Source organism: Spodoptera frugiperda, chromosome 21 (assembly GCF_023101765.2).
Source record: "Spodoptera frugiperda isolate SF20-4 chromosome 21, AGI-APGP_CSIRO_Sfru_2.0, whole genome shotgun sequence".
NCBI lineage: Eukaryota > Metazoa > Arthropoda > Insecta > Lepidoptera > Noctuidae > Spodoptera > Spodoptera frugiperda.
This window is the reverse complement of record NC_064232.1, coordinates 6,304,328-6,330,264: the sequence shown is the minus strand read 5'-3', so window position 1 is coordinate 6,330,264 and position 25,937 is coordinate 6,304,328. Positions and strand designations below refer to the sequence as shown.

General features: G+C 38.2%; 1 protein-coding gene across 1 annotated transcript in view; it reads left to right on the top strand.

Annotated features, from left to right (window-relative positions):
• Nucleotides 1-25,937, top strand: part of LOC118280486 (uncharacterized) — an 85,473-nt gene that overhangs the window by 38,293 nt on the left and 21,243 nt on the right. Inside the window, exon 2 of the mRNA XM_050701839.1 lies at nucleotides 11,589-11,969. Coding sequence (XP_050557796.1) covers nucleotides 11,589-11,969 — 381 coding nt within the window. The remainder of the gene's footprint in view (nucleotides 1-11,588; nucleotides 11,970-25,937) is intronic.

Below are 25,937 nucleotides of genomic sequence, written 5' to 3'. Positions count from 1 at the left end.
CATCGGTTGCTCGGCTACTATTGATCGTAGCGAGATGTTTTATAGCTTCTTTTTTAAGGGAGGAATATCATGTAATAACTACTCTCGCCTTAGGCGAGGCGAAGCCGGTGGTAGAAGCTAGTTATCTATAATATAAAAATAAGTCGGGTTGTCCTTAGAACACACGAACCGATTTCCACGGTTTTGCATACGTTGGAAAGGTCTCGGGCTCCGTGAGGTTTATAGTAAAGAATAATCAGGACAAATTCAAGAGAAAAACAGGGAAAATCATTGGTAGCGAAACGGATTTCGCCGGGTTTGCTAGTAAAATAAAAAAAATGAAACATTATTGCGTAATACAATGTCCACGGCTAAATCGGTATAGGCCTGTCCCCTAATTACTTCCAGATCAGTTACTTGGAATGAAGCGACCTGCATCCAGTGGCCTCCTTTCAACCTTTATCAGGTCATCTATTTCTATAAATATTTCCCTACTCTAGTATATAAACCTATAGTAGGTATTTACAATATTACAAAGCTGAAAAGCTTTTTTGATCGAATGCGCTAATCTTTTTTTTTTAAAAAAATCACATTGCCCCACACTAGGATTTTCTTCTGTGTCGTGGGTGCGCTTACAAACATACAAGTTCACATACACATGACACCCAAACCCGAAACAACATTTTGTGGATCACACAAAGAGTTGCTCCGTGCGGGAATCGAACCCAGCCCAGCCACCGCACCAACCGTGCAGGTAAATCTGCGGAACTACTGGTTCTAATTGAATAACTATTTTTGTTTTGAATAGTCAATTTATCTAGGAATGCTATAAAACATGAGCTGCGGACTACCTAGCGGGTTCACCGGGGCTCCGGCTCGAAAAGCAGGAGTAGGAACGGGGTTGTTTTTTAGTCAGTAAGAGTCTATATCTCTCTCTCGCCTCGCCCAAGACAGGAGAAGTAACTGGACGATATTTCCCCCTTTCAAAAAAAAAAAAAATAGTTTGTAACTTAGCACAACATACATATTTGAGTTGTTAAACCGTTTTCTATTTTATATTTACTTACTTATTTTGTTATGTAGTTAGGTATTTTCACTTCTATGTTAATTGAATATGTTCTTAGGAGGAAATCCTCATAACTTTCTCAATTTTGTGCAAGCGTGTCGGACTCAATAACTTTGGTAATTGTCGGTAGTTTTGTGGCTGCTGGTGGTAAATAAGTATTTGATTTCTTATGAAATATATAGGTAGAAATCTGGCATAAGTTGTGTATGACATCGAAACTTAACTTTGATCTTTGATCATGTCTCAATTCAGTCAGTCCGCAAGTGTCCCACAGTTGCGAGCCATGCTTCGGCACGAATGGGCCGGCTCGAACGGAGTGATACCACGGCCTCACAGAAAACCGACGTGAAACAACGATTGCGTTGTGTTTCGTTGTGTGAGTGAGGTTACCGGAGGCCCAATTACCCTCCTTTCCAATCCCCGATTCCCCAACAACCCTTAAATTCTTAACTCCCAAAAGGCCGGTAACGCACTTGTAACGCCTCTGGTGTTTCGGGCGGCGGCGATTGCTTACAATCAGGTGATCCGTCTGCTCGTTTACCGGCTTATTCCATATAACATGCCAGTGAAACGAAAACTATTGTTTTTCTAGTATTTATTTTATCTGCGGTACCCCAAAAGATATAATTCTCAGATTTCACAGACAGGTTTTGTTGAAGGCCGTGCATATAGTGTATTAATAGTCGTACGTACGTATCACGTTTTGTAATATATAGCTTTTTTTATATGTATTGTTATTTTACAAGAATTTTTGCTAGTTTTGAACAAATAATATGTAAGTTCTTTGACTCAGGCTGCTTTTCCACCAGTGATGTGACACGTTGCTGTGGATGCGTTTGGCTTCCACCAATCATATTCATTGGTACACACATAGCGTAGCATTGATGGAAACGGACTTAGCTAAGCTATGTTTTTATTTGGAAAGATGCAAGCTATGGGCGGCTTCCCTACTATTGATACGTATATAGCATACTTGAGCTGCGTACCTTCGTCGTGCAGCTACTTTGCGGCGGCGCATCTTCATAACACATCTTACTCGCATAGCTACATAGCTTAGTATCGGTGGAAACGGTCACATAGTTTCACAGCTTAGCCATTACATCTTCGCATCATAGCTACATAGCACATCTCTGGTGGAACCTTATGCTGTGAGTGTTCTCTTCTGTCTTCTCTCTCAGAAAGTGCAGATTCGAGTTATAAGTACTTTCTAAATTGTTTAGACACCACTGACACACGGTGAAAGAAAACATCGTCAAGAAAACTGGGCTTATAATTCCTAATTTTAAGTTTAAAAACCCCAACCCGCATTGAGCACTTGTGTGAGAAAAAGCCTTTGGTCAGCAATGACCACTTACAAGCTGTTGAAGTGATGATATGAATAACTAACATGACTGGAGAGTCAGACATGACTGGGAGTATAACCACGTAAATATATTTTATATCTACAACTAACTCAAGCTCGTATTCTACAACCGATGTTTACGGAAAAAGTTTACAAATACAACACATTATGCAATAGTAAATAAGTACAACGTATGAACAACAAGACAAACAGTTATTTTAAACAATAATCTTGTTACTTTATAATGCGAGGGTGACTGGCTTACTGTATGTATGAGTGGCATCGTATGACTGTGTTCAGTACCTCTACCATGAGTTTCAAGCAATAGTATTTGTCGATAGTCGCTAGCGACGACGTCAATTTTTTTGACATAGCAAGCCATGCTTCGGCACGAATGTGCCGGCTTGACCGGAGTGATACTGCCTCACAGAAAATCGACGTGAAAGTGTCAGACTCTTACTGACTAAAAACCATCCCGTCCCTACTCCTGCTTTTCGAGAGAACAGAACCCTGGTTTACCAGTTCTTCTCCATAGGAATCTACACTTTGGAACGAGCAACTAGAGGACTGACCGACATACAGATGTTATTAATCTTATTATATTTGCCTTGACGTTCAAAAGTGCTTTCCTGATCTAGTTATTTGAAGTAAATAATTTTGACTTTGACCAGGCCCGCTAGGCAGCTAGGCAGTCCACAGCACAAGTTAAAAATAATACACTTTTAACCACTAATTCAACAATACAGTTAAAAATAAACCATATCAGTTAACCAAACCTAACCTGATACCCAAAACTTTCGATCTCAAGTTATTTTCGGCTATTTTTAACCACTAACCGCAAACCGCAAAATTGTCTCACTACGTCTTGTGTTAGTTAGTAGTTTAAATAGACAAATGGTACTATATTGTTTGTTTAACTGGATTATGATGACTTAGCTATAAGTCAATTTACTTAGAGATTTGTGTGGTGAACTATTCAGATGTAATTTCTATGATTATTGGTTAAAAGCCACCCCGTTCCTACTCCTGCCTAAGCCCTCGAGCCGAAGTCCCAATAAACTCGCTAGGTAGTCCGCAGTGGTCTGGATCAAAAACTGTCAATCTCTTTAGGGGGTCGGAAAAAGCGACATAAGTATTGGAGTCTTTTCGGTTTCGCGAAAATTTCAAAACTTAGCTCATTGCTCATTCTTTATTACATGGGACTCGTATATCAGTAATTATTTGAATTAATCCTTAATTAGGCACTTCTTTACCTCCGTCAGTCTGTCTGTCAGTGAAGCTAGGTACTCGTTCCAAAGTGTAGCTTCGAATGGAAAAGAACGCGTAAGAACTCCAAGGTTATCTTTAAAAAAAGAAATTACAATCTCACTGATACATTACATAATCATATGTGCTGCACCTCTACCTAAGTCCTTTGGGTATTAAATGACATAATTTTAATCAATTTTATTTAAATAGAAGAAGAAGATTTTAAACTGCCCTTTAGGCTCAAAAATCAAACATAATTTTATAGACCAAACATTAATTTCAAATACCTATCCCATTAATCAAGATAATAAACCCAGGCACAACCCCATGGTGTCATGTGTATGTGAACTTATATGTTTAAACGTAAGTAAACGAACCCACGACGGGGCAACGTTTTTTAAAAAGAAAAAAAAACCACTAAAACCTAGTCATGCTTCAGATCAATGGCCGTAACAATGACGTAATATGATAGTAACTCACATAAATATTTATTTTCATTTATCCAATGATGATTACGTTTATTGAATGGTGGCATTCTGTCCAAGGAATCTTATTCATTCGCATAGCATGTGCTAACTATGGTATTGTTAACCACGTATGTGTGTACCTCATCTACGTAACTGCTGAGCCCATTTTGATTGTGTTTTTTGTAAAACAAATGGGTAATGTTTTTTTTGGGAGGCTTCTTTTTTTGGTATTTGGGGAGTATTGGTCAGTTGGTATTTGGCAGTCGTTTCGTGTGATGCTGATGTATTTTAAATTGATGGCGAAAAGGACTGGTGGTAGAAAGGTACATATCTCATATCGTTTTCTCTTTCTTCTCCTCTAATAATATCTTCTGATTTTATTGTAACTTTCGTGAGACATACTAAATTAATTATTATGTTATCGGCTTACTCACGTAACTGTTTGACGAGGAACTCGACTAGTTTCAAGCCATGCTAGAGTCTCATATTCATGAGCAGCATTCCGCGACACACGACGCGGCGATTGAGTAGCAGCGCGACAACAGTTACGTGAGTAAGCCGATAACATAATAATTCATTTTCTGATTTATTTCGTTGCGGGATCCAAGACAGTCATTCTATCCGGACGCGCCGGACTTCAGTATTCCGTTGTTTGCATGGTTGTATCTACTGTAGATCCTGGCTTACAGGAGTTGTAGCGGTTTGGGGGATTGTGGCGGGCTTGTCCCAAAAATAAAAGTATTTTTGGATGATTTTGTCTGCCCAGTAAATTAACTGTTTTGTGATTTTATGGCACTGTATTTCTTTTTTGACACCTTGACTAAATTGTTACCATTTGTTAGCTTTAAATCTTCCATAGTTTTTAAATACTTAAATCTATGCTTTTACTTTAATATATTTTTTTTGTCGATACAATTAGATGTAGTACTCAGCCTTAATGGGTTAGAAGTCTCACCCATATCACATTGTATAGTGTTTCACCAGTTCCTAAACACTGTATTTTTTATACAAGAAAACCTATATGTAATTGGCTTTCTGAGGCTATTCTGCCTCTATTTATTTGCTATACGTGTCAAACAAATACATAAGTTTTCTCCGATAAAAAATACAGTATTCAAGAAATGATAATAATTGGTTTTCCATTAAATAAATATAAATATAAATAAATAAAGTTGAAAGGTTTGTTTGTTTATTTGTTTAAACGCGCTAATCTCCGAACTCCGGAACTGTTCGTCCGATTTGAATAGTTGTTTTGATGTTGCATAGTGCATTTATCGAGGAAGGTTATATATAGGCTAGAAAACATCACGCTATGACCAATAGGAGTCGAGTCGTGGGTGAAAATCTAGTAACTTCTTTATGCCTAAACCACTGTACCGATTTAAATAATTTACAACGCAAGCGTTGTTCTACGTCCGTTTTCTGTGAGGCCGTTGTATCACTCCGGTCGAGCCGGCCCATTTGTGCCGAAGCATGGCTCTCCTACACTCATAATGTATGCATGTTTGGGCGCGATTATCTCGCCCTTAGCAACGATTTTTGATGCAGTTTTCGGCTAGTATTTATCATACTTGGAGAAGGATATAGGTATATTACCCGACTTAAAAAATTGAGGTTCGCCCCTTAACTTTTTGAAGGTGGTTCGCGTATACTTTCTAATTATAAGTTTGAAATCGCCAACCCGCATTGAGCAAGCGTGGTGATTAATACTCAAACCTTCTCCGTGTGAAGATCCCTTTGGTCAGCAGTGGTCACTTATAGGCTGTTGATGTGATGTGTGATGTGACCTTATGTTTTTTAACTATTTGTACAACATCACGCCATTTTATCCCCGGAGAGGTAGGCAGAGGTGCACATTACGGCAATGCCGCTATACATTGTACACCCACTATTTACCATTTGTTATAACTATTTCTAAATGTTATAATCTCAATCCTTTAACACTAGCGGTGCTAAACCCACTTTGCCTATGCTATGCCTATGACAATGCGTGCTAGAATGCGTGTCAAGCGGTCCGAGCGTGTTTTGTTTTCTTATCACCGTGTGTATGGTACAATCGACCTACATGTCGGTGACATAGGTTGATTTTATTTCGACTTTAACGCCCGAATATAAACGTTAGCAGATAACTTGGCAATATTTTGTTATATTTTTTTTTTAACCCCCGACGCAAAAAGAGGGGTGTTATAAGTTTGACGTGTCTGTCTGTCTGTCTGTCTGTCTGTGGCATCATAACTCCCGAACGGATGCAGTGATTTCAATTTAGTTTTTTTCGTATGAAAGGGGACTTATGTGCGAGTGTTCTTAGACATGTTTGATGAAAATCGGTTGAGCCGTTTTAAAGTTATGGGCGATGAAAGTGGGGAGAGTAGCCGAAGGTCTGCAAATATACTGGGATGGGGTCTCAAATTAAACCGCACTGAAAGAAGATATTGAAAGATATTATTTTTTCGTATTACCAAAAATAAAAAATTAAATAAATAATTAAAAAAATAAAAATAAAATTAAAAATTTAATAACAAAAACATAAAATTTTCAATTTAACGTTTTATTATAAACAAAAAATCTTGCACCAATGTAATCTTTAGCCTACTTATAGAAACAAAAACTAGTAATTAATAAGTCAAAAAAATAAATAAAAGTGAACGAGCTTGACCTTAGATGTAATCTTTACCTTAACAAGAATCGAAATTATAGTAGGTATATGTAATATGCTAAGCCTAACTCAACCTAACCTGCCAAGCCTAACAAACCTACCTATAAAAAGTGTAAAATAAAAAATTAAGGGCGGCTTGCGCATCGTCGCTAAATACAGTTTAAGAGTGACGTAAACGCATTTAGTCTACTAATTACATTTAGCGTCTTGCACAACAAAAATTTAGGCACTAATCACGTTTAACGAACTGTCAAAGTTAAATACCCAAAGATGGCTATTTAGCTTCGCTAAATACGTTTAGTACCAATCACGCGTCATCATATTTATGTAGGTTATAGACATTTTACTATTATTTTATAAAATATTGTAAAGAGGTCGGTAGGAAGTTTGTAAGATGGATTTGTGGGAATTGTATTCTGACGACGATGAGGCGATTATTATAGAATATATTAATAGACCGAGGGAATTGTTAGAGAGAGCAGACTTATTTGGAATGTATTCGAACCACAAAATCTTCAGGTATCGTCTAACGAAAGAAACCACTATATCTTTGTTACAGCAAATAGCCCCACATTTAAAAACCAGCAACAAGTAAGGAAATGTACTTTTATTAATGGATATGGACTGCCTCGTTGGCCGAGTGGTTGCAAGTGCGACTCCCGGGTCGAGCTAAGTATTACTGGGGTTTTTCCGTTTTTCGAAAGTTTCTCAGCAGTGGCACGGAGTTCGGAAATGTGCCCTGTATAAGGCAATAGGCACACCCTCCATTATATGGGATTTACAACATAAATTGGGAAAATTGGGTGTAAACATAATGTGTGGCTTAAAGGCGTGACGATATATATATGTATTAATGGATAAATAGTAATAATTCAATAAATAGTAATAAATAAAAACTAGCAACAAGTAAGGAAATGTACTTTTATTAATGGATATTCAATAAATAATAGCTATTTTGACCTAGTCATTTTGCTTTTCACTCTGTTTTATTTGGTCAGTCTTTTTGCACTCAATAATATGGGTGTATGGTTCCATCGCTGCAATCAGTGAAATCTGTTCTTCTTTTGTAAAATTAGGCCCCCGGGCCCTAGAAGAAACACTTTTTTTGCCATGGTAATTATGACTCAACTAAAATAATTATTAATCAATAAAAAATATCACGAGAACAATTCACAAATCACAACAGCACAATGTGTGACAGCTCGGTTGACTTGATGTGTCAGTTGAAAGTTCGTCGGTCCATATTACGCATTTTTGTTTTAAGAAATGCAACAATTTTGCTCTAAGTCAAATCTACAACGCACGAAAGTGTAAAAAGGAACGCATGAAACTGCATTACCGACTCTCTAACTATGATTAGTTAAATTACCATCCATACGGACATGAGCAAGAGATTTTTAATTGTATTTAGGTTAAACATATTTAGCAAGATAAACACATTTAACTAAATTCTGTTTAGACCAAATGTTGCGCAAGCCGCCCTAAATTAAAAATTTAAAAAACCCCCGACATAAAAACTTAATTTCCCTTTAAAAAGTAAAAAATAATAAAAGAAACTTAATCTTAAAGTACCTAAGAATGTACTAATAATTCTAAAAAAAAATACGTCACGTTGGGGGACCGCATTCTTACGGACTGCACACCGCCGCCCGCGCCGCTATATTTCTATTTTCTGCGTTATAGTTAAGTACTTAAACATCAATTTACTTTAATAAACACCAAGCATGTGATACTTATGAACAAATCGTAGATAAGTAAGAAATAATTAGGAGCGGTCCCCCAACGCGACGTATTTTTTTTTAGAATTATTAGTACATTCTTAGGTACTTTAAGATTAAGTTTCTTTTATTATTTTTTACTTTTTAAAGGGAAATTAAGTTTTTATGTCGGGGGTTTTTTAAATTTTTAATAAGAAAATTACTTTATTAACTAAAACTACGCGGACGCGGACGTATAATAGTCAGCGCAACGTCGCCGCGTCTGCGCACGATGCTTGTGAGGATCAATCCCTGTGCGATTGGCGGAACTTTCTTATTATTTTAAAAAAAAATTGCCAAGTTACATCCCGAAGACTATACTCGGTGGAACTCAATGTTATGTTGTAGTTACTTAAATATCGTGCTGTCTCTGTCTTTTTATAAAGAACTAGCTACTTCCGTGCGGTTTCACCTCTACTCGGTTCCTATTGGTCACAGTGTGATGTTTTATAGCCTATAACCTTCCTCGATAAATGCGCTATCCAACACAAATGAATTATTCAAATCGGACAAGTAGTTCTGGAGATTACCGCGTTCAAACAAACAAACAAACTCTTCAGCTTTATAATATTAGTATCTATAGATAATCCTTGAGGGTTTCGTTCGCGTGGATTACGGATATTTTTGTGACTAATAAAAGTATTCTAAGTTACTCCTTAGTACGTAGTATCAGCTACCCAAGGGATTGCACTTGGAGCCGAGGTTGGAACAAAAGAAGTTTTTTTTTTGAGGGTGGAATATCATCTAATGATTTCTTCTTCCTTGGGCGAGGTGAGAGGGAGTGTCAGACTCTTACTGACTAAAAACCACCCCGTTCCTACTCCTGCTTTTCGATCTGGAGCCCCGGTAACTCGCTACGCAGTCCACAGCTCCGGATCAGGGATCAGCCCTACTGCACCTCATTTGTGGTGGTCTGATGGCTCCTCGAGTATAAAACGTACCTAGAAGTGACGTCACACGATATTTCAAATCGATATATCTTCGAAAGTATTTGTTTCCGTAAGACAATAAAAAAAATACGTGTCTAATGTATTAAAATAAATCTACAAGACGGACATTAGTCATCTATCCTATTCGTCGATAGTACTTCCTTTTAAATACGTCGTTACTCATCCTATCATCATAAATATGTTAATGAATACGACTGTCTGTCTATTTAAATATAGATTTAAAGAGGATTTATGTAACATGACATTATATTAATGTGTTATGTCTTGTGTCGTTTCTTCTTTATAGTGGTAGGTCGGTAATGTGAATTAAATACGTACAGTTTTATTGTAAATCTTACAGTGCTCTTCTACCAATATGTACCAACTATGCTACGTTGCTGTGGATGCGTTTGGCTTCCACCAATCATATTCATTGGTACACATAGCTTAGCATTGGTGGAAATGGACTCAGATAAGCTATGTTTTTATGTGGAAAGATGCGTGCTATGGATGGCTTCTCTACTATCGATACATCGCATGTGTGATCATGGTCATGCTTCATGTAATAGGATAGGACCTATATACATTCAATTGGACTAAGAACTGTTACTTAGCATATCGTAATCTAGAATTTCTTAAAGTATTGTCATGTAAGAGTCCTATTTTGAAGCCTATTTACTAAAATAAATTCATTTGTGCCTGATAGCTATAATACCTTACCTCACTATAAAAATACTATAAGATTAATGTTATTTGGCTCGGTCTTTAGAAGAGGACAATACTAAATAACATACCTGTTTTTTTATTGCATTGTTTAAATACTAATATTGCACTTCATCAATTTTTTATAAATCGATTTATTGAATTTTTATCACCATTTTTTCTAATTTCAACATAGTTAAATAACTGTTGGTATTTTTTAAATGACTCATTTCACATCTAGTCGAGACAAAATTCTTTACTCTTACATTGTTTCGTTGTGTGAGTGATATTACCGGAGGCCCAATTACCCCTCTTCCCAAACCCCCATTCCCCAACAACCCAATATGCTATGGCGTTGCAACAGACTTGTAACGCCTCTGGTGTTTCAGGTGTCCATGTGTGGCGGCGATTGCTTACAATCAGGTGATCCGTCTGCTCGTTTACCGGCTTATACCATAAAAAACATCAAGAACTCTGTTAATTATTATGTTATCGGCTTACTCACGTAACTGTTTGACGAGAAACTCAACTAGTTTCAAGCCATGCTAGAGGCTCATACTCATGAGCAGCATTCCGCGACACACGACGCGGCGATTGTTGCGCTGCTACTGATTACAATAAAATCATAAACTCTGCTACACATCTTTCCATATCTTCACCGAACCTTTAATTCTTACATGTCAGTACCAAAACCGCGACAAAATTCTTTACACACACATCCAATAATTGCCTTGACACCAAAAATCTTCGAAACTTTCTAAGTATTGTTCGTGTGACAGACAGACAGACTAGCGAGAGTGTGCCATTGTAAACTAATAACATCCTATTAGTTCTGATGACTTTTTGAATCTTGTCCGTCTGTCTGCTACCGTGAAAGTCGTGTTATACGGTATTTGCGAGCTTTAAATTGTTTCCGGTATGATTTATACTAAAGGAAGTTTGGTTCGTACGGTTGTTTTTCATAGTTATAAATATAAATATCTAATGAGATATCTTGTCATTTCTATTTACTCCCTTTGGGTAGAACGTAGTACCAGGAGATTTTAGAACAATTCTGGATATCGGGTATATTCGGGTTTTTTGACCCACTGGGGTAACTTTCATCCAAATCCCATAACCAATAGACATCTATAACAGAGGGTATATTCGTTTTTCATTTGGCCAAAAGTTTAGGTCAAAATTGGCCATAAAAAAAAATATTGTTATAAAAATTAAATTTCGAGAGATCCTGTACGCTGTCATCTTTTGCAATAATAAAATGACGCCAGCCTGCCATACGAATTTCAATCTCATCGACAAAATTTTATCTTTATTTTGAAGTTGGCAAAGAACGTCTAGCTTGTCTTTCTGGTGTTGCAAGTGGCATAAACCGCTTACCATCAGGTGATCTGTATGCTCATTTGTGTTACATAATTCTAAAACCACCCCTTTCTTTGTTCCAGGACTCGAAAATCTACGACATCCCATACGAACCAATGATGAGACCACCGACTCCAGAAATCGCACTACTATCCCCAAAACCCACCATAGAAACCGCAGAAACAGTCCAGAACCCTCCAAAAACGGATTTCGCAAAACTGCGCCAGAATTTCGAAAATGGCTTTCCGATGTTGGAGCAAAAAAAGCCGACTCCGATTAAACCGAAGCCGATTCTGGTTTCGAAGTTTAAAACTGGGAAGTCTATAGAAAATTTGAATGGAGAGTTCTTGAGGAACCCTGGGAAGTATCATACTGATCATCGGAGGTACAAGAATAAGGCAGATATGGGAATCAGCTTTACATTGCCGAAAAGGGATACGCAACTGGATTTGGACAGGGAAAATGTGAGTATTTTATATTTTGTTTATCTATTTTGGTTGAAAGAGCTCTTCCTTTTAAATCAGTCTCCTTTATAGGTTTAATCATAAACCAATACCTAGTATTATAAGATATCGAAGGCCCTTTAATATTTTTTGCGGCCTTTATTTCATTCAGGCAATAACTATCCCTAAAATCTTCTTCTAAGTCTGCATAAACGCATCAAAATCGGTCCAGCCAAACGCGCAGATAACAACACGCAAACATTCAAACTGAGAACCTCCTTTTTTTGAAGTCGGTTAAAAGACGTGCTACATTGCATAGCGGCGTTTATAATAGTTATCATTTCACCCACTGACCTTTATGTAAGTAGTTTTATGTGGTAGTAAAAAAGACTCGTACATAAGCAAATTGCTATTAAAAAAAGTATATCCTAAATATAAGAAAATTGCACGCGAGTTCAATAGTTTTGCGTTTAAAAAACTAGTCATAAAACACTGAACACTCATTGCTGATAAGCAGTTAAAATACCTATCTAGGAAAGTGATCATAAAATTATATTATTATTACCTAACCTATTAAATGTTCTAAAACGTTAGTACCACTAGCGCTTTCTAGCGGCGACTGTTAGAACTATTAGGCTATTGTGCAAGCTTTCACTGTCGTTAGTACAAGCGTGAAAGGATAGATGGCGTTAGTTTTTTTATGGAATAGGGTGCGAACGAGTAGACTGGTCATCTGATGGTAAGTGATCATTTATATGAACTTTTAATTAATTACACACACAACTCTGCATTCACAGACAAATATTTTCTTTTATGATTTCTGTCTCTCCAAGTGGTGAGAAGAAAGAAACAAGTATAAGTTGGTCTTAAGAAAAAAATTGCTGTCAATTTATAAGCACTTACCTATTGATGTATTAAATCATATTCCAGTTAAGCATACCCCCCCCCAGTTTCACGCTCTGCTCTGCTCCTATTGGTCGTAGCGTTATAGTATACCTATAACCTCCTCAATAAATGCACTTTTTTCCGACGCTACCCCGCACTAGAATTTTCTCCTGCCTCGTGGATTTATAAGCATACAAGTTCACATTACATGAACCCAGACGAAACCACAATTTATGGATCACACAAAGAGTTGTACACTTTCCGCGGCAGGCGTTTCTCTAGCCACTGTGCCAACTGTACAGTCCATTGTATCTCTATTAGGTAAAGCTACAGGTAGATAGGTATTTGAAACTGGGTATAAGGAAATATTGGTCATAATTAGAACAATACCACAACTTCTGCTTACACCCATAACCTTAAAGCCGTGATTCAATTATCAACTAATTATCACAATGTTTTGAAACAATTACTCATCTCAAACTATCATCTTCACTCTAAAATACACTCTAAAATCTCAAATATAGAGCTCAAAATCAACCACAATGACATTTATACAAGACATACATTGCACAATCAACTCTCACGCACTTAATATAAAGTTCAAATTACTTTAATTGTACCGTGCGAGTGAGATAGACATAGTTTTTGTTGTCATTAGACAAGGACAAGAGAGTACAAGTAAAGATAAAAGTGTTGGCATTGATTTGATTTAATTGCTTTAAACTAATTAAGATAATGGTTTTAATTAGACATAGTTTGTTATGAAATATTGGCTATATTGATTTAAATTACAAATACAATCAATTATTGTTGATTCTTAGGGTAATTGCTGGGATTTTTCTATTCTTTAAAAGAATGTCAAGTTGCCTCAAAGAGCCATCAGTACCCTTAAGGTAAGCGTCCACAGGCCCGCATCATACGCATCGCACGCAACGGATTTTAGTTTGTCTTGTATAGAAACTCATACAACTGCGTCCGCTGATCCGCATCGTACGGACCGCATCATCGGCAATGCCTACATGCGATGCGTATTGATGACGTCATACGGAATGCGTACGATGCGGGCCTGTGGACGCTTACCTTTAGTATGAGTGTGCTTTACGTTTAAAGTAATCGAAATGAAAGCGCGTTCAGCGCTCTGATTGGCCGGCTCGGATAAGCCAAACAATCACAGCCCAGAACGCGCTCTCTAAAAACTCATACTAAGGGTACATACCTTCATAAATGGAGCCCAGTATGGCTGGTGCCCGAACCGGAGCTGTGGACAACCTAACGGGTTACTGTGGCTCCGGCTCAAAGCAGGAGTAGGAACAGGGTGGTGTTTAGTCAGTAACAGTCTGACACTCTCTGTCACCTCACCCAAAACGGGAAGAACATTGTGATTTTCGCCCTTCAAATCATTTCCTGCCATCTATTCCATAATATCCAATTTAACTTCTTCATCGACAAAAACTTAATCAAGAGACTAGATGGCGCCACTTACGTTTTTAGTCTCATAACGTAAAAATTGCTCAAAAGTCCTCATTTTAAACTCTTATATAAAACGGTTAAATATAACAATGTTTTACGTCATGCAATCATATTGCCAAACCGGAAAACGGCTATTAGTCTTGCTATGTTAAACCAATATAAACTGACCGTCAAATGTAGAGAAATATCATAGAACTAGCTACTTCCGCGCGGTTTCACCCACTCTGCTTGGCTCCTATTGGTCATAGCGTGATGTTTTATAGCCTATAGCCTTCCTCGATAAATGCACTATTCAACACAAAATCAATTATTCAAATCGGACCAGTAGTTTCGGAGATTAGCGCGTTCAAACAAACAAACTCTTCAGCTTTATAATATTAGTATAGAAAGAGAGACCATAATAAATTGGTTTTGTATAGCTTCATGTGTAGTGTGTACAGTTGAAAATAAACTGTGGTTTAGACTTTGAACGAATGCTTACGTTTCTATGACGTCATTGGAGGAAACTGTTTTGTATGGTATGCGAGAAATGTACTGAGAGTTAACTATTACTCTACTTACACGTGGGAGAGCCATGCTTCGGTATGAAGGAGCAGGCTCGACTGGAGTGATACAACGGCCTCATAGAAAACCGGCGTGAAACAAAGCCTGCGTTTTTTAAGCGATAAGCCGGTAAACGAGCCATCGGATCATGGACACCTGAAACACCAGAGGCATTACAAGTGTGTTACCGGCCTTTTAGGGGTTACGAATTTAAGAGTTGTTGGGGAATCGGGCTTGAGAAGATTGGGAAGGGGGGTAATTTGGCCTCCAGCGTTGTGTGTAGTCGTGGAAGTGAGGTTACCGGAGATCCTTCGCTATCTCCAAGAAACCTACAACGTACTTGTAACTCCTCTGGTGTTGCAGTTGTCCAAGAACGGCGCTGATTGCTTCTCCATCTGCTCGTTTGTCGCCTTATCGCATATACCTAAGAAAAAGTTTCTTTACCACTAGTATGAGTTTGCTTTGGGTTTAAAATAATCGAAACGAGAGCGCGTTCGGCTAAGGGTAAACTAAACTCGTACTAAGGGTACTTGTTAGTAGTCGTCAGCCTGATTTAATTAAAGCAGCATTATCCCCTAATCATCTTTTCTTCTAGAATATCACTACTGAGGTCTTTTTTATACCACGACGATGGCAAAAAAACACACGGTCCACCTGATGGTAAGTAGTTACCGTGGCCTATGAACGCTTGCAACACTTGGGGCATTACCATGCGCCTTGCCGACCCTTAAAAAACCTATCTTCTCCATTCTTGAGGAACGTCATACTGTAACCGGAAGACCTCAGCAGGGAGTTCAAGGTCATGCATCGATTTCTTTAAGGCATGACTCCAATCAGTAGACACATTAATTGTCAGTTTTGGGCATTTAATTACCTATAACAATTGTCGTATATGTTTCTACACAATGTCATAACATCGGTCGGTATTCATAATTGATACTTAGTATTTCCTGTCAGTTAAAATTATCCTTCTAGCTAGCTATCATTCTAGACTCTAGCTTAGGTAAGGTGACTTTAATGATTAATCATCGTCTTAGCGGTTCTTGACCTCTGTCTAAACAGTGCTTCTGAACAAGCCATATTTTTTGCAAATTCTGACTTAACTAAGCTACTCTTATTGGTAATTTACTCGTGCCTGAAAGACTTCTCAAAGTCAAAATTATTTATTTCAATTAGACCAGGAAGGCACTTTTGAACGTCGAAGCAAATATAATAATATTAATAACGTCTGTCTGTCGGTCAGTCCTCTAGTGAAGCTATTTGCTCGTTCCAAAGTGTAGATTCCTATGGAGAAGAACGAGCAAGAAACTCCAGTTTTTCTAGTGTTGCGGATGTCCATGGGATCATCCATCGAGGGTTCGGTCTGCTCATTTGCCATAATTAAAAACTTCATTTTATTAACTATCGTGTGACATATTAAATTAACAAAAAATCACTGTTTACTGACTGAGAGAATGAGTAGGCTGCCCGATATCGCCGCGTCTGCCCACGTCGCTCATGATGAAGTCCTTCTGTGACTCGAAACTGGTAGAGCTTTTCTCCATTAATTTACGTGAGTAAACCGTGATTTTTATCAACATTGCATATTTGTTAGCTCAAATAAATCTTTCATATGGCGTCTTGTTTTCCTCATAAAGGTGGGTTGCTAGTAATAAACCCACATTTCATTTGCTATTTCTGTTATTAGTCCGATGTACGGGTAGGCGAGACTATTATAAAGCCATTTGCCATGCGTGCTAAATAGGTAACCAAAGAAATCCAATTTTTGGCAATGTCCTTACTTTGACCTTGTAAGTTTTTTTTTTATGGAACACCAGAGGCGTTACAAGTGCGTTGCTTTTTTTGGGGTTAGGAATTTAAGGGTTGTTGGGTAATCGGGGATTGGGAAGATTGGGAAGGGGGGAATCGGGCCTCCGGTAACCTCACTCACACAACGAAGTAAGTTTAAACGCTACTTTTGGCCTCTACTTATGTTTTATACGTCATACGTCGTGTTGAATTACTCAAGACATTCTGTTCAGTCTACGCTCATCGTTTTTCAAGGAAAAGGGCACTATAAGAATGATGGCGCAATTAAGTCTATTTCATGATCAGTAATGCATTCGTGATACTTCTGTGATAGTCTGGCTCTTAACGCGACTCGCCTTACGCGGGTCTAGTTCTAGTCTGGCGGCGAGTTAACCTTGCTCGCCGTCTGCAGACCCGCAGTGATGGTGGCCGGAGATCGTCATGATCCCTGACGCCTGGAGTGTCTCCAGCGGTGGTGTTTTATGGTATAGGTAAGCTGGTAAACGAGCAGACGGATCACTTGATGATTAGCAATCGCCGCCGCCAATGGACACCCGAAACACCAGATATGCGCGTTATAAGTGCATTGCCGGTTAGCAATTTAAGGGTTGTTGGGGAATTTGACTGCACGGTTGGCGCGGTGGCTGGGCAACTGGCTGCCGTGCAACGGGTAGCGGGTTCGATTCCCGCACGGAGCAACTCTTTGTGTGATCCACAAATTGTTGTTTCGGGTCTGGGTGTCATGTGCATGTGAAATTGTATGTTTGTAAACGCACCCACGACACAGGAGAAAATCCTAATGTGGGGCAACGTTTTTCAAAGAAAAAAAAATCGGGGATTGGGAAGGGGGTAATTGGGCCTCCGGTAACCTCACTCATACAACGAAAGCGTTGTTCCACGTCGGTTTTCTGTGAGGCCGTGGTATCACGGTCGAACCGGCTCGTTCGTGCCGAAGCATGGCTCTCTTTCTAACCTAATATGAATACCACAACTTGTTAGTTTTACGACTTAGAAGCTTTCCACACTAATTAATCAATCACACATTCCAGCAATCGGCAGCCTCTGCTCCTAATAATGACTTTTAATACCAACAGAGATAACGTGAATAAATCTTTCCACTTGTGTGCTTAATGGACGCACACAACCGTAGCAGTTGTGTAATACTTATTATCTGTGACTCACGTGGACGCGAATCACGGAATGAGATTGTGGGTGGTTTACATGCCAGTCGTATCGGAACTACCCCTTAAATTGGAGTAGCCTACTGCAGATTACCTAGCGGGTTACCTGGGCTCCGGTTCAAAAAGCAGGAGTAGTTACAGGGTGGTTTTTATTCAGTAGGAGTCTAATACTCTCTTTCGCGTCGCCTAAGGTGGGAGAAGTAATAAAAAAGTGAAATGGGAACAATAATTTAAGTTGGAATAACTTCAAAGGCGGTTTCTGATTTACTTAAGTGTAGTTTAGGATTGGTTATTTTTGTAATGGGGGAAATCATTAAATGACTTCTCTCGAGGCAAGAGGGAGTGTCAGACTCTTACTGACTAAAAACCACCCCGTTCCTACTCCTGCCCTTCGAGCCGGAGCCCCGGTAAACCCGCTAGGTAGTCCGTAACTCCGGATGACTCTTCTTGCATAGAGATGATAAACTTAAAAGATTTGATTGTCGTCAGATAAATAACTGTTGCCAAATACCAGACCTAATTAAAGATTTAACGCCATTTCCGAAAAAAATATCTCTCATAAACTCCCATTAGAAACGAAACCTTTGACCATGACACGAAATAAAATGGTTTGCAAAAGTTTGCGACACACCGCCATGTAAGCCCACTCTAAGTATTGCCGCATGCTGCTCAACGGTCCGCTAGTTCACTACCAGTGCCCGTCCGAATAACATCGCACTACCCTTTTTTTAAAATCGGTTAAATTACAAATATACCGTGTCGAAAAAAATGTAGGTAGTTGCGAAAAAAGTGAGAGTGATCATAATTTCGAACTACCCTTCTTTAATTGGGTTAAAACATGTGATTTTTAGTTCTTTGTCTAATTGAATTTGTTTTGTTTATTAACAAAAGAATTTATGTTTTGATCTGATTGTGAACTGTTTTAGTTGAAAAAGTGATTTTCAGTGATAATGTGAAAGAAATACAGTTTTGGAAAGTTTTATTTAACAATTTCAGTGATTTTTCAGTGTTATCGAATAATATTGTATGAAACAGTGATTTCAGTGTTTAGATAAAAACGTTTTTTGAGTGTGATTGCCTGATTATTTGTGTGTAATCAGTGTTAATAAATTATCAAGGCTACTCGGCTGAATGAATGGATTCTTTTAAAGGTAATTAAGTATACTTTAGTTTTTTGATCGTAAAATTATGTTTTTTCATGTTGCGTTGCGCAAAGTAAACACGCATTTGACTTCTTTGTAGGATGATAAATGTTATAAAAATGTTCCATTTGAAAAGGCCTTAAAATGATTTTTACTAAAAATCACGGTTTACTCACATAAATTAATGGAGAAAAGATAATAGTTTCGAGTCACAGAGGGACTCTTCATCATGAGCAGCGTGCACGTCGCGATAGTTATTATTTGTTTCAATTGTTAGTTACTACGGAATTTCAATGTCCTTTTTTTACTTCGAAATGTTTTTTTTTTATTTCGCCTGAGTCGGTTGTGAGACTCTCTACTTCAGAAATATGTAGTTCCTGACTAAAAACCCCTGGTGCTTTCTCTCACTAGTGAGTAAAAACAGAGTCTTTTGAACTCTATGTCATACTATCCCGTGTTCTTCGGCAGATGAATACATAGTTTCGCCTCAATTCCATTGTCTCGGCTTGATTTTTGACGTCCATGAGGTTTTATGCTTAGCATTTTTGCTTGCGATCATTTGACTAATAACGCAATTGGATTTTTTAAGTAAATTAAACTGTTAAGGGTACTTTTAACTTGGTTTTTCTTTAATATATCGCCAATATGGTCTCTATACATAAGTATCTCCATTTACGACGAGTTTCACGGCGTGAAGTTATGTATGTATGTCTAAACTGTTAATTGGTGACTCAGTTAAAAGCTTCATACTGAAGTACATATCATCAACACTTTTAGCTATATTGGTAACGAATCATAATAGCATACAAATATCTACTTTACCTAAACAATAATAAGGTGCATTTTTAGTAACACACATTACAACCAACATTGGCACCAATACGCCAGGTATTGACCGACATTATTCCTAAGAAAATTCTTAGAAGAGGCCTATGTTTCATAAACAATTACTGTAAGAGTGACGTCATCAAACGACAACGCTCCTAACCTTGTCCATCAACCCTATATCTATTACATTAAAGTTCATTTTTGCATATCAATACACAAACATGCAGGTTTCCATTCTTACGTTGAGCTGTTATCTTATATACCTTATCTTTTGTATATATTGTTATATATTACGCATTTAGGAATGATCCGTAACGACATGCGCAGGAGTTTGCTCTGTAGTTAAAAAGATAATTGTGTGTACGTGATGAATGGGTGGGTAATACCTAAGTAAATATGGCGGATGAAAGAAAAAAATGTGTTTGTTGTGATGACGTTTTATAAAGGTAAATGGAGGACTTAAGATTATTTGAAACTAGTTGATGCGCACGGCTGCGTTTTATGAATAAGATACGTAATAGAATATTTTTTTCCTAAATTAAAGTAGCCTAAGTTAAGCTGTAGTACGTCAGCTGTCAGTCATTTAAAGTTCCGTCAAAATCGGTCCGGCCATTTCAGAGATTAGCCGGAACAAACTGACAGACAGACAAACAAAAATTGTGAAAAAATATTATTTTGGTGTATGTAAAGTGGTTGTTTCAATATTACAAACAGACACTCCATTTTATTTATTAATAGTTTGTAAACACTGCCTGTGTTGACCTTTAAAAAGGAATACGCTCTGTTCTTGAGGGTTTGGACGTCGTATTGGTTCGGAAATACCGCCGACGACAACTCATTACACAGTTTTGTTGTACAAGCAAAACAAAGAGAATAAATCTAACTGTGTTAACTCTTATGCGCGTTCAGCGCTCTGATTTGCCGGCTCGAATAAACCAATCAATCAGAACACCTAACGCGCTCTCATTTTGTTTTTGTTGAACGCAAAGCAAACTCGTACTAAGGATACTGGTGTTAAAGAAAACCTTTATAAGCGACACTGATTACTAACCATCAGGTAATCAGCACGTTAGCCTTCCTATCCCCCATTAAATATCTAGGGCTCGTTAAACCCCGCTACCCCATTGAATAGGCTCCCAAGTCCCAAAATAACTCTTAACAAAAGCCTATCTATTCAAACTTCAAGCGCTTTTTCTAGGCGCGGTCTGACCTTTACAGTAGCCAAACCTCATGGTTTAACAGGGAGTGGACTCTTATCGTGATTGATCGCCATTCCCCAACCACAATGACTCATGGTGAATAATTTTCGCTCTATTTTTAGCACGGGTTTGCGGTCGCCAAGTTTATAGTGCGCAGTCGCTATGGGATTTGTTGTTTTATGGGATTGTTTGTAGTAAAAGCTTTGTTAGTTGATGGATAGTTTAATTTTTTTACTTTATTTATACAGCAGAATATTTACCTATATTTGTCACTACCCTATCTGTTCCCATGGGTGTCGTTTGAACCGACTAAAGGGCTATATATTGTCAGAAATCGGGCACAAGCTCAAACTGATCTTTGAAATGCGATATTCAAACTGCCTTTTAATCCACAGATGAGGTTCAGTAGGGCTGATGTCTGATCCGGAGCTGCAGACTACTTAGCGAGTTTACCGCGGCTCTCTGGCTCGAAAAACAGTAGTAGGAATGAAGTGGTTTTTAGTCAGTAAGGGTCTGACACACCCTGTCGCCTCGCCCAAGGCACAAAAACGTAATGGGAGATTTACGCCCCTCAAAAAAATCTGCCTTTTAAGCGTGGAGCCTCTAATGTAAAGGAAGCTCATAGTTCAAGTTTTTAAACTGACATGGTTCTAACACTAGAATTGAAACGGGATATTTACCATGTTTTTCATTATTTATGAGTTTCCGATATTTCGACACTGTAGCAAGCGCCATGATTACGGATAAACTGTTTATCCGTGATCATGGCGCTAATAATAACTGATGTATAACTAAAACTTGGGTAAAATATCAACGAATGCTTATCAAATTATCCATATAATGACCAGAAGGAATTTAATTCCCCCTCGGTTCGTTTATAATACTTTTTGCTTATCACTGCATCCGTTTTTTAAGATAAAACGCCTACGTTTAACCGCTGCCATGACACTTTATTTTTAATCAATACTTTATAATTTCAAGTTTTATATGTAGAATAGCCATGCTTCTGCACAAATGGGTCGGCTCGACTGGAGTGATGCCACCCTCACAGACCGATTGAAACAACGCTTGCGCTGTTTCACTGTAATGAGGTTACTAGTCGCCCAATTACCTCCCCAATCTTCCCAATCACCAAATTCTCAACAACCCTTTAATTCTTAACCCCCGACGTGAAACATACCTTGTGTTTCGTTGTGTGACCCCTTTTATGCCATGCCCAAATCCCAAAGGCCGGTACACAATTGTAACCTCGGTTCGGGTGTCCATGAGCGGCACAAATTGCTTTACCATCAGGTCATCCTGCTTTTGCCGCTCTATCCCATTAAAAAAGCCTCAAGATGTTTGCCTTCATGCTGCATAGCAGTAGCAAAAGTCTCACGCGACGTCTTGCGTAATTGGACGCGAATCGCGAATGAACATGGCTTCCAAAATCTATTAAGGCGGTGGCGCGGCTTGAAATAATCAATGGCTTGATATTGTCGCGCGAACTGAACGCGGGGCCGTCACGTTTTTGTTTATAATCTCGGAAACAGAAACAAAACGAAACGATTCACATACATTTACGTAAGACATAGCCGCCGCGTCACACCGCATCGCGTTGAATTCGCGTGTCACCGCACGCTTCACGTTCGCTTCTAGAGGGTTTACCAAAGCTCCGGCTCGAATAGCAGAAGTAGGGACAGGGTGGTTTTTAGTCAGTAAGAGTCTGACACTCCCTCTATCCTCGCCCGAGGCAGGAAAACTGGGTCAGAGCCCATTCGTCCCCTAAGATTCGCACCCTGTGCCCACTCGTCCCCTGCAACTTTTGAGGGGCCCATTCGTCCCCTGAAGAATATTTATTTTTTCTGGAGAGTAAGTACTTACCAATTTTAAACACCTTATCTATTCGTAACCCGTTATTTTAACCTATCGACAGGTTATATAATTATTATTATCATGACGGATTATCATTCATCATAGCTCTTTTTACTCGACTGCGCCAGAAGGAAGGTTATGTTTTTTTTTAATAATCAAAAAAATGTTATGATTTATTAAATTAATTCCGATAATAAACTGTTCACAAGTGTACTATGTTAACCGTTTCTTATGTAAAATATAGCTAATTTTATCTCAGGGTACCAATAGACACCTGAATAGGTGCCGAATCTTTAACTTATATTGTATATTTATTAGAGGGGACGAATGGGTACCTTAAAAATAATATTTTTAATTAAAATATTAATTGGTCCCCTACAAGGAGACCAATGGGCACCTATATAGGGGCCGAATCTACAACTTTTATGCTGGGGGACGAATTTTAGGGGACGAATGGGCTCTGACCCGGAAAACTCATTGGATGGTTTTCCTCCCTCACTTGAAACACGAACTCTTTATCATAAACTTCATTAGCATTACAAATCTTATATCTCCTATCAAAAGTCAAAAAGTCAAAGCATTTATTTCAATTAATCCTAAATTAGGCACTTTTGAAACGTCAAATTGAATTGTCCGTCAGTCTGTATGGCAGTGAAGCTAGGTGCTCGTTCCAAAGTGTAGCTTCGAAATCTTGAAACACAGACACTTTATCATAAAATTCATTAGCAATACAAATCGTATATCTCCTATCAGATTCACATATCAGGTTCAACATATCAAAAGAGCATGTTAGACACGTGATGTTAATAATAATAATTAGTAGAATTACTAAACCGATGATGTCACAGCCATTCTTTGTTTAACCAAGTTGTTTGATAACAGTTTAGGTACCTAACTTCCTTATCTTGCTCTATGTATTAATAAAACAGCTGTGAAATGTAATTTATCTTTAATATGACATAACCTTATAAACTTAACGCAACGGTTCGAATTTGAATATTTTGAAATAGACGCTTGTGTTCAAGCAGTTGAAGGGTGCTTTTCCACCAGAGATGTGCTATGTAGCTATGCTACGAAGCTGTGAAACTATGTGACCGTTTCCACTGATACTAAGCTATGTAACTGTGCGAGGAAGATGCACAGCTCGAGTATGCGATGTATCGATAATAGGGAAGCCATCCATAACACGCATCTTTCCATATAAATACATAGCTTAGCTGTTTCCCTTTTCCGTCAGAGCTAAGCAATGTGTACCAATGAATGTCATTAATTATGGATGCCAAACGCATCCACTGCAACGTAGCGTAGCACATCCGTGGTAGAAAACCACCATCTACATGTTAGTAATTCCCCTGATTGTCCATCATTTTGTCCTGTGGCCGATTGCTTATCACCAGGTGAACCGTTTCCTCGTTTATCGCCCTACTATATCATAACCACGCTAGAGGCTCATACTAGTATTCAATGCACGACAAACGATACAAGCTTCGCGCAGCCGACTTTATAAAAGTAGAAAGGAAGAATTTTATAAACATTGATATTATATTGATGTAACCTATTGCGAGGAATAATATTATTATACTAGCTACTTCCGCGCGGTTTCACCCGCTCTGCTTGGCTCCTATTAGTCATAGCGTGATGTTTTATAGCCTATAGCCTCGATAAATGCACTATTCAACACAAAAATAGGCGTATTATTCAAATCGGACCAGTAGTTCTGGAGATTAGCGCGTTCAAACAAACAAACAATCAAACAAACAAACTCTTCAGCTTTATAATATTAGTATAGATTGGCACGGATCAAGGGAATTCCTAAACACTGGTAGATCCCTATAAAACCAGTGGGCGTCTCTTCCCTATAGCAAAGGACTGATGATTCAATTCCATTCAGCGGCAGTTTCCTTTCATACATACTACATAGTTTCGCGTACTTTGACCCTGCATGGATTGTCCTCATCGAGTGTGTTTCTTTGGGTTCTTGGTTTAATTGTAAGACCACAAAATTGATAAGTCAAGGTGACTTTTGTTCGTTTAGGTTTAGGCGGGAGGAAACACCCCCTGTTTCCTCCCGCCTTGTGTGAGGTTACAAAGAATATCAGATTCTTAAGCCCGAATACTGAATCGTCTCTAAAATATTTAACGGGTGCTCAAATGAATTAAATTTTAGGATCAACTTAAATTAGGTTGTAATCAAACCCCACTTAAATGAATAAACCAATGACTTTTACTCTCATGACACCCGCTAGAAGAGTAGATTTGGATTTAGATTTCAGCCATGATCGTCCCACTGCAGGACAAAGGCCCCGCTACCCTCCTTCCACTCCTCTCTGTTTAAAGCTTTTTGCGGCCAATCCTTGAAGAAATAGTAGGCGTGGCAACAAATGTAATCCTCTCTACTCTCAATACAATAATAATATTTATAACTAGCTGCTTCCGCGCGGTTTTACCCGCTCTGCTCGGTTCCTATTGATAGTAGCGTGATGTTTTATAGCCTATAACCTTCCTCGATAAATGCGCTATCCAACACAAAAAGAATTATTCTAATCGAATCAGTAGTTCCGGAGATTAGCGCGTTCAAACAAACAAACAAACAAACTCTTCAGCTTTATAATATTAAGTATAGATGGAGTATTTTTCCATATTACCATTTAATACTAAAGTGACAAAACATCCAGTTGTTATCTATGTAGCAAAAACTGACTCATCTCCCGTATGTAGGCTAATTGCTCATAGAAATTGTTGGCACTGCATTCAATTGGGAGATTTTAACTGTACAGATAATAACATAGACTAAAACATGTGAAAATGTTGTCCGGAGGTTTAAGACGCCTTCTCTTGCATGAGAGTGCGGAACCTACATCAAAATTAAGTAGATACAGGTACTAGGCGATCAGATTGACAGAAGAAATATTTCGTAATATTAGCGAGTGACCCCTGTAGTGTTGTGATACGTTTGTATGATTTAAAATCAAGAACCATGCGACACCAAGTACTTGGTACCAATTTTTTTAAACTTATTTTGAGCTAAAACTTTGTGTAGAGATTCTATTCAACCTGTATTCTTCAGTGCTTCTTGATGTATATGGGTATTTTGTTACA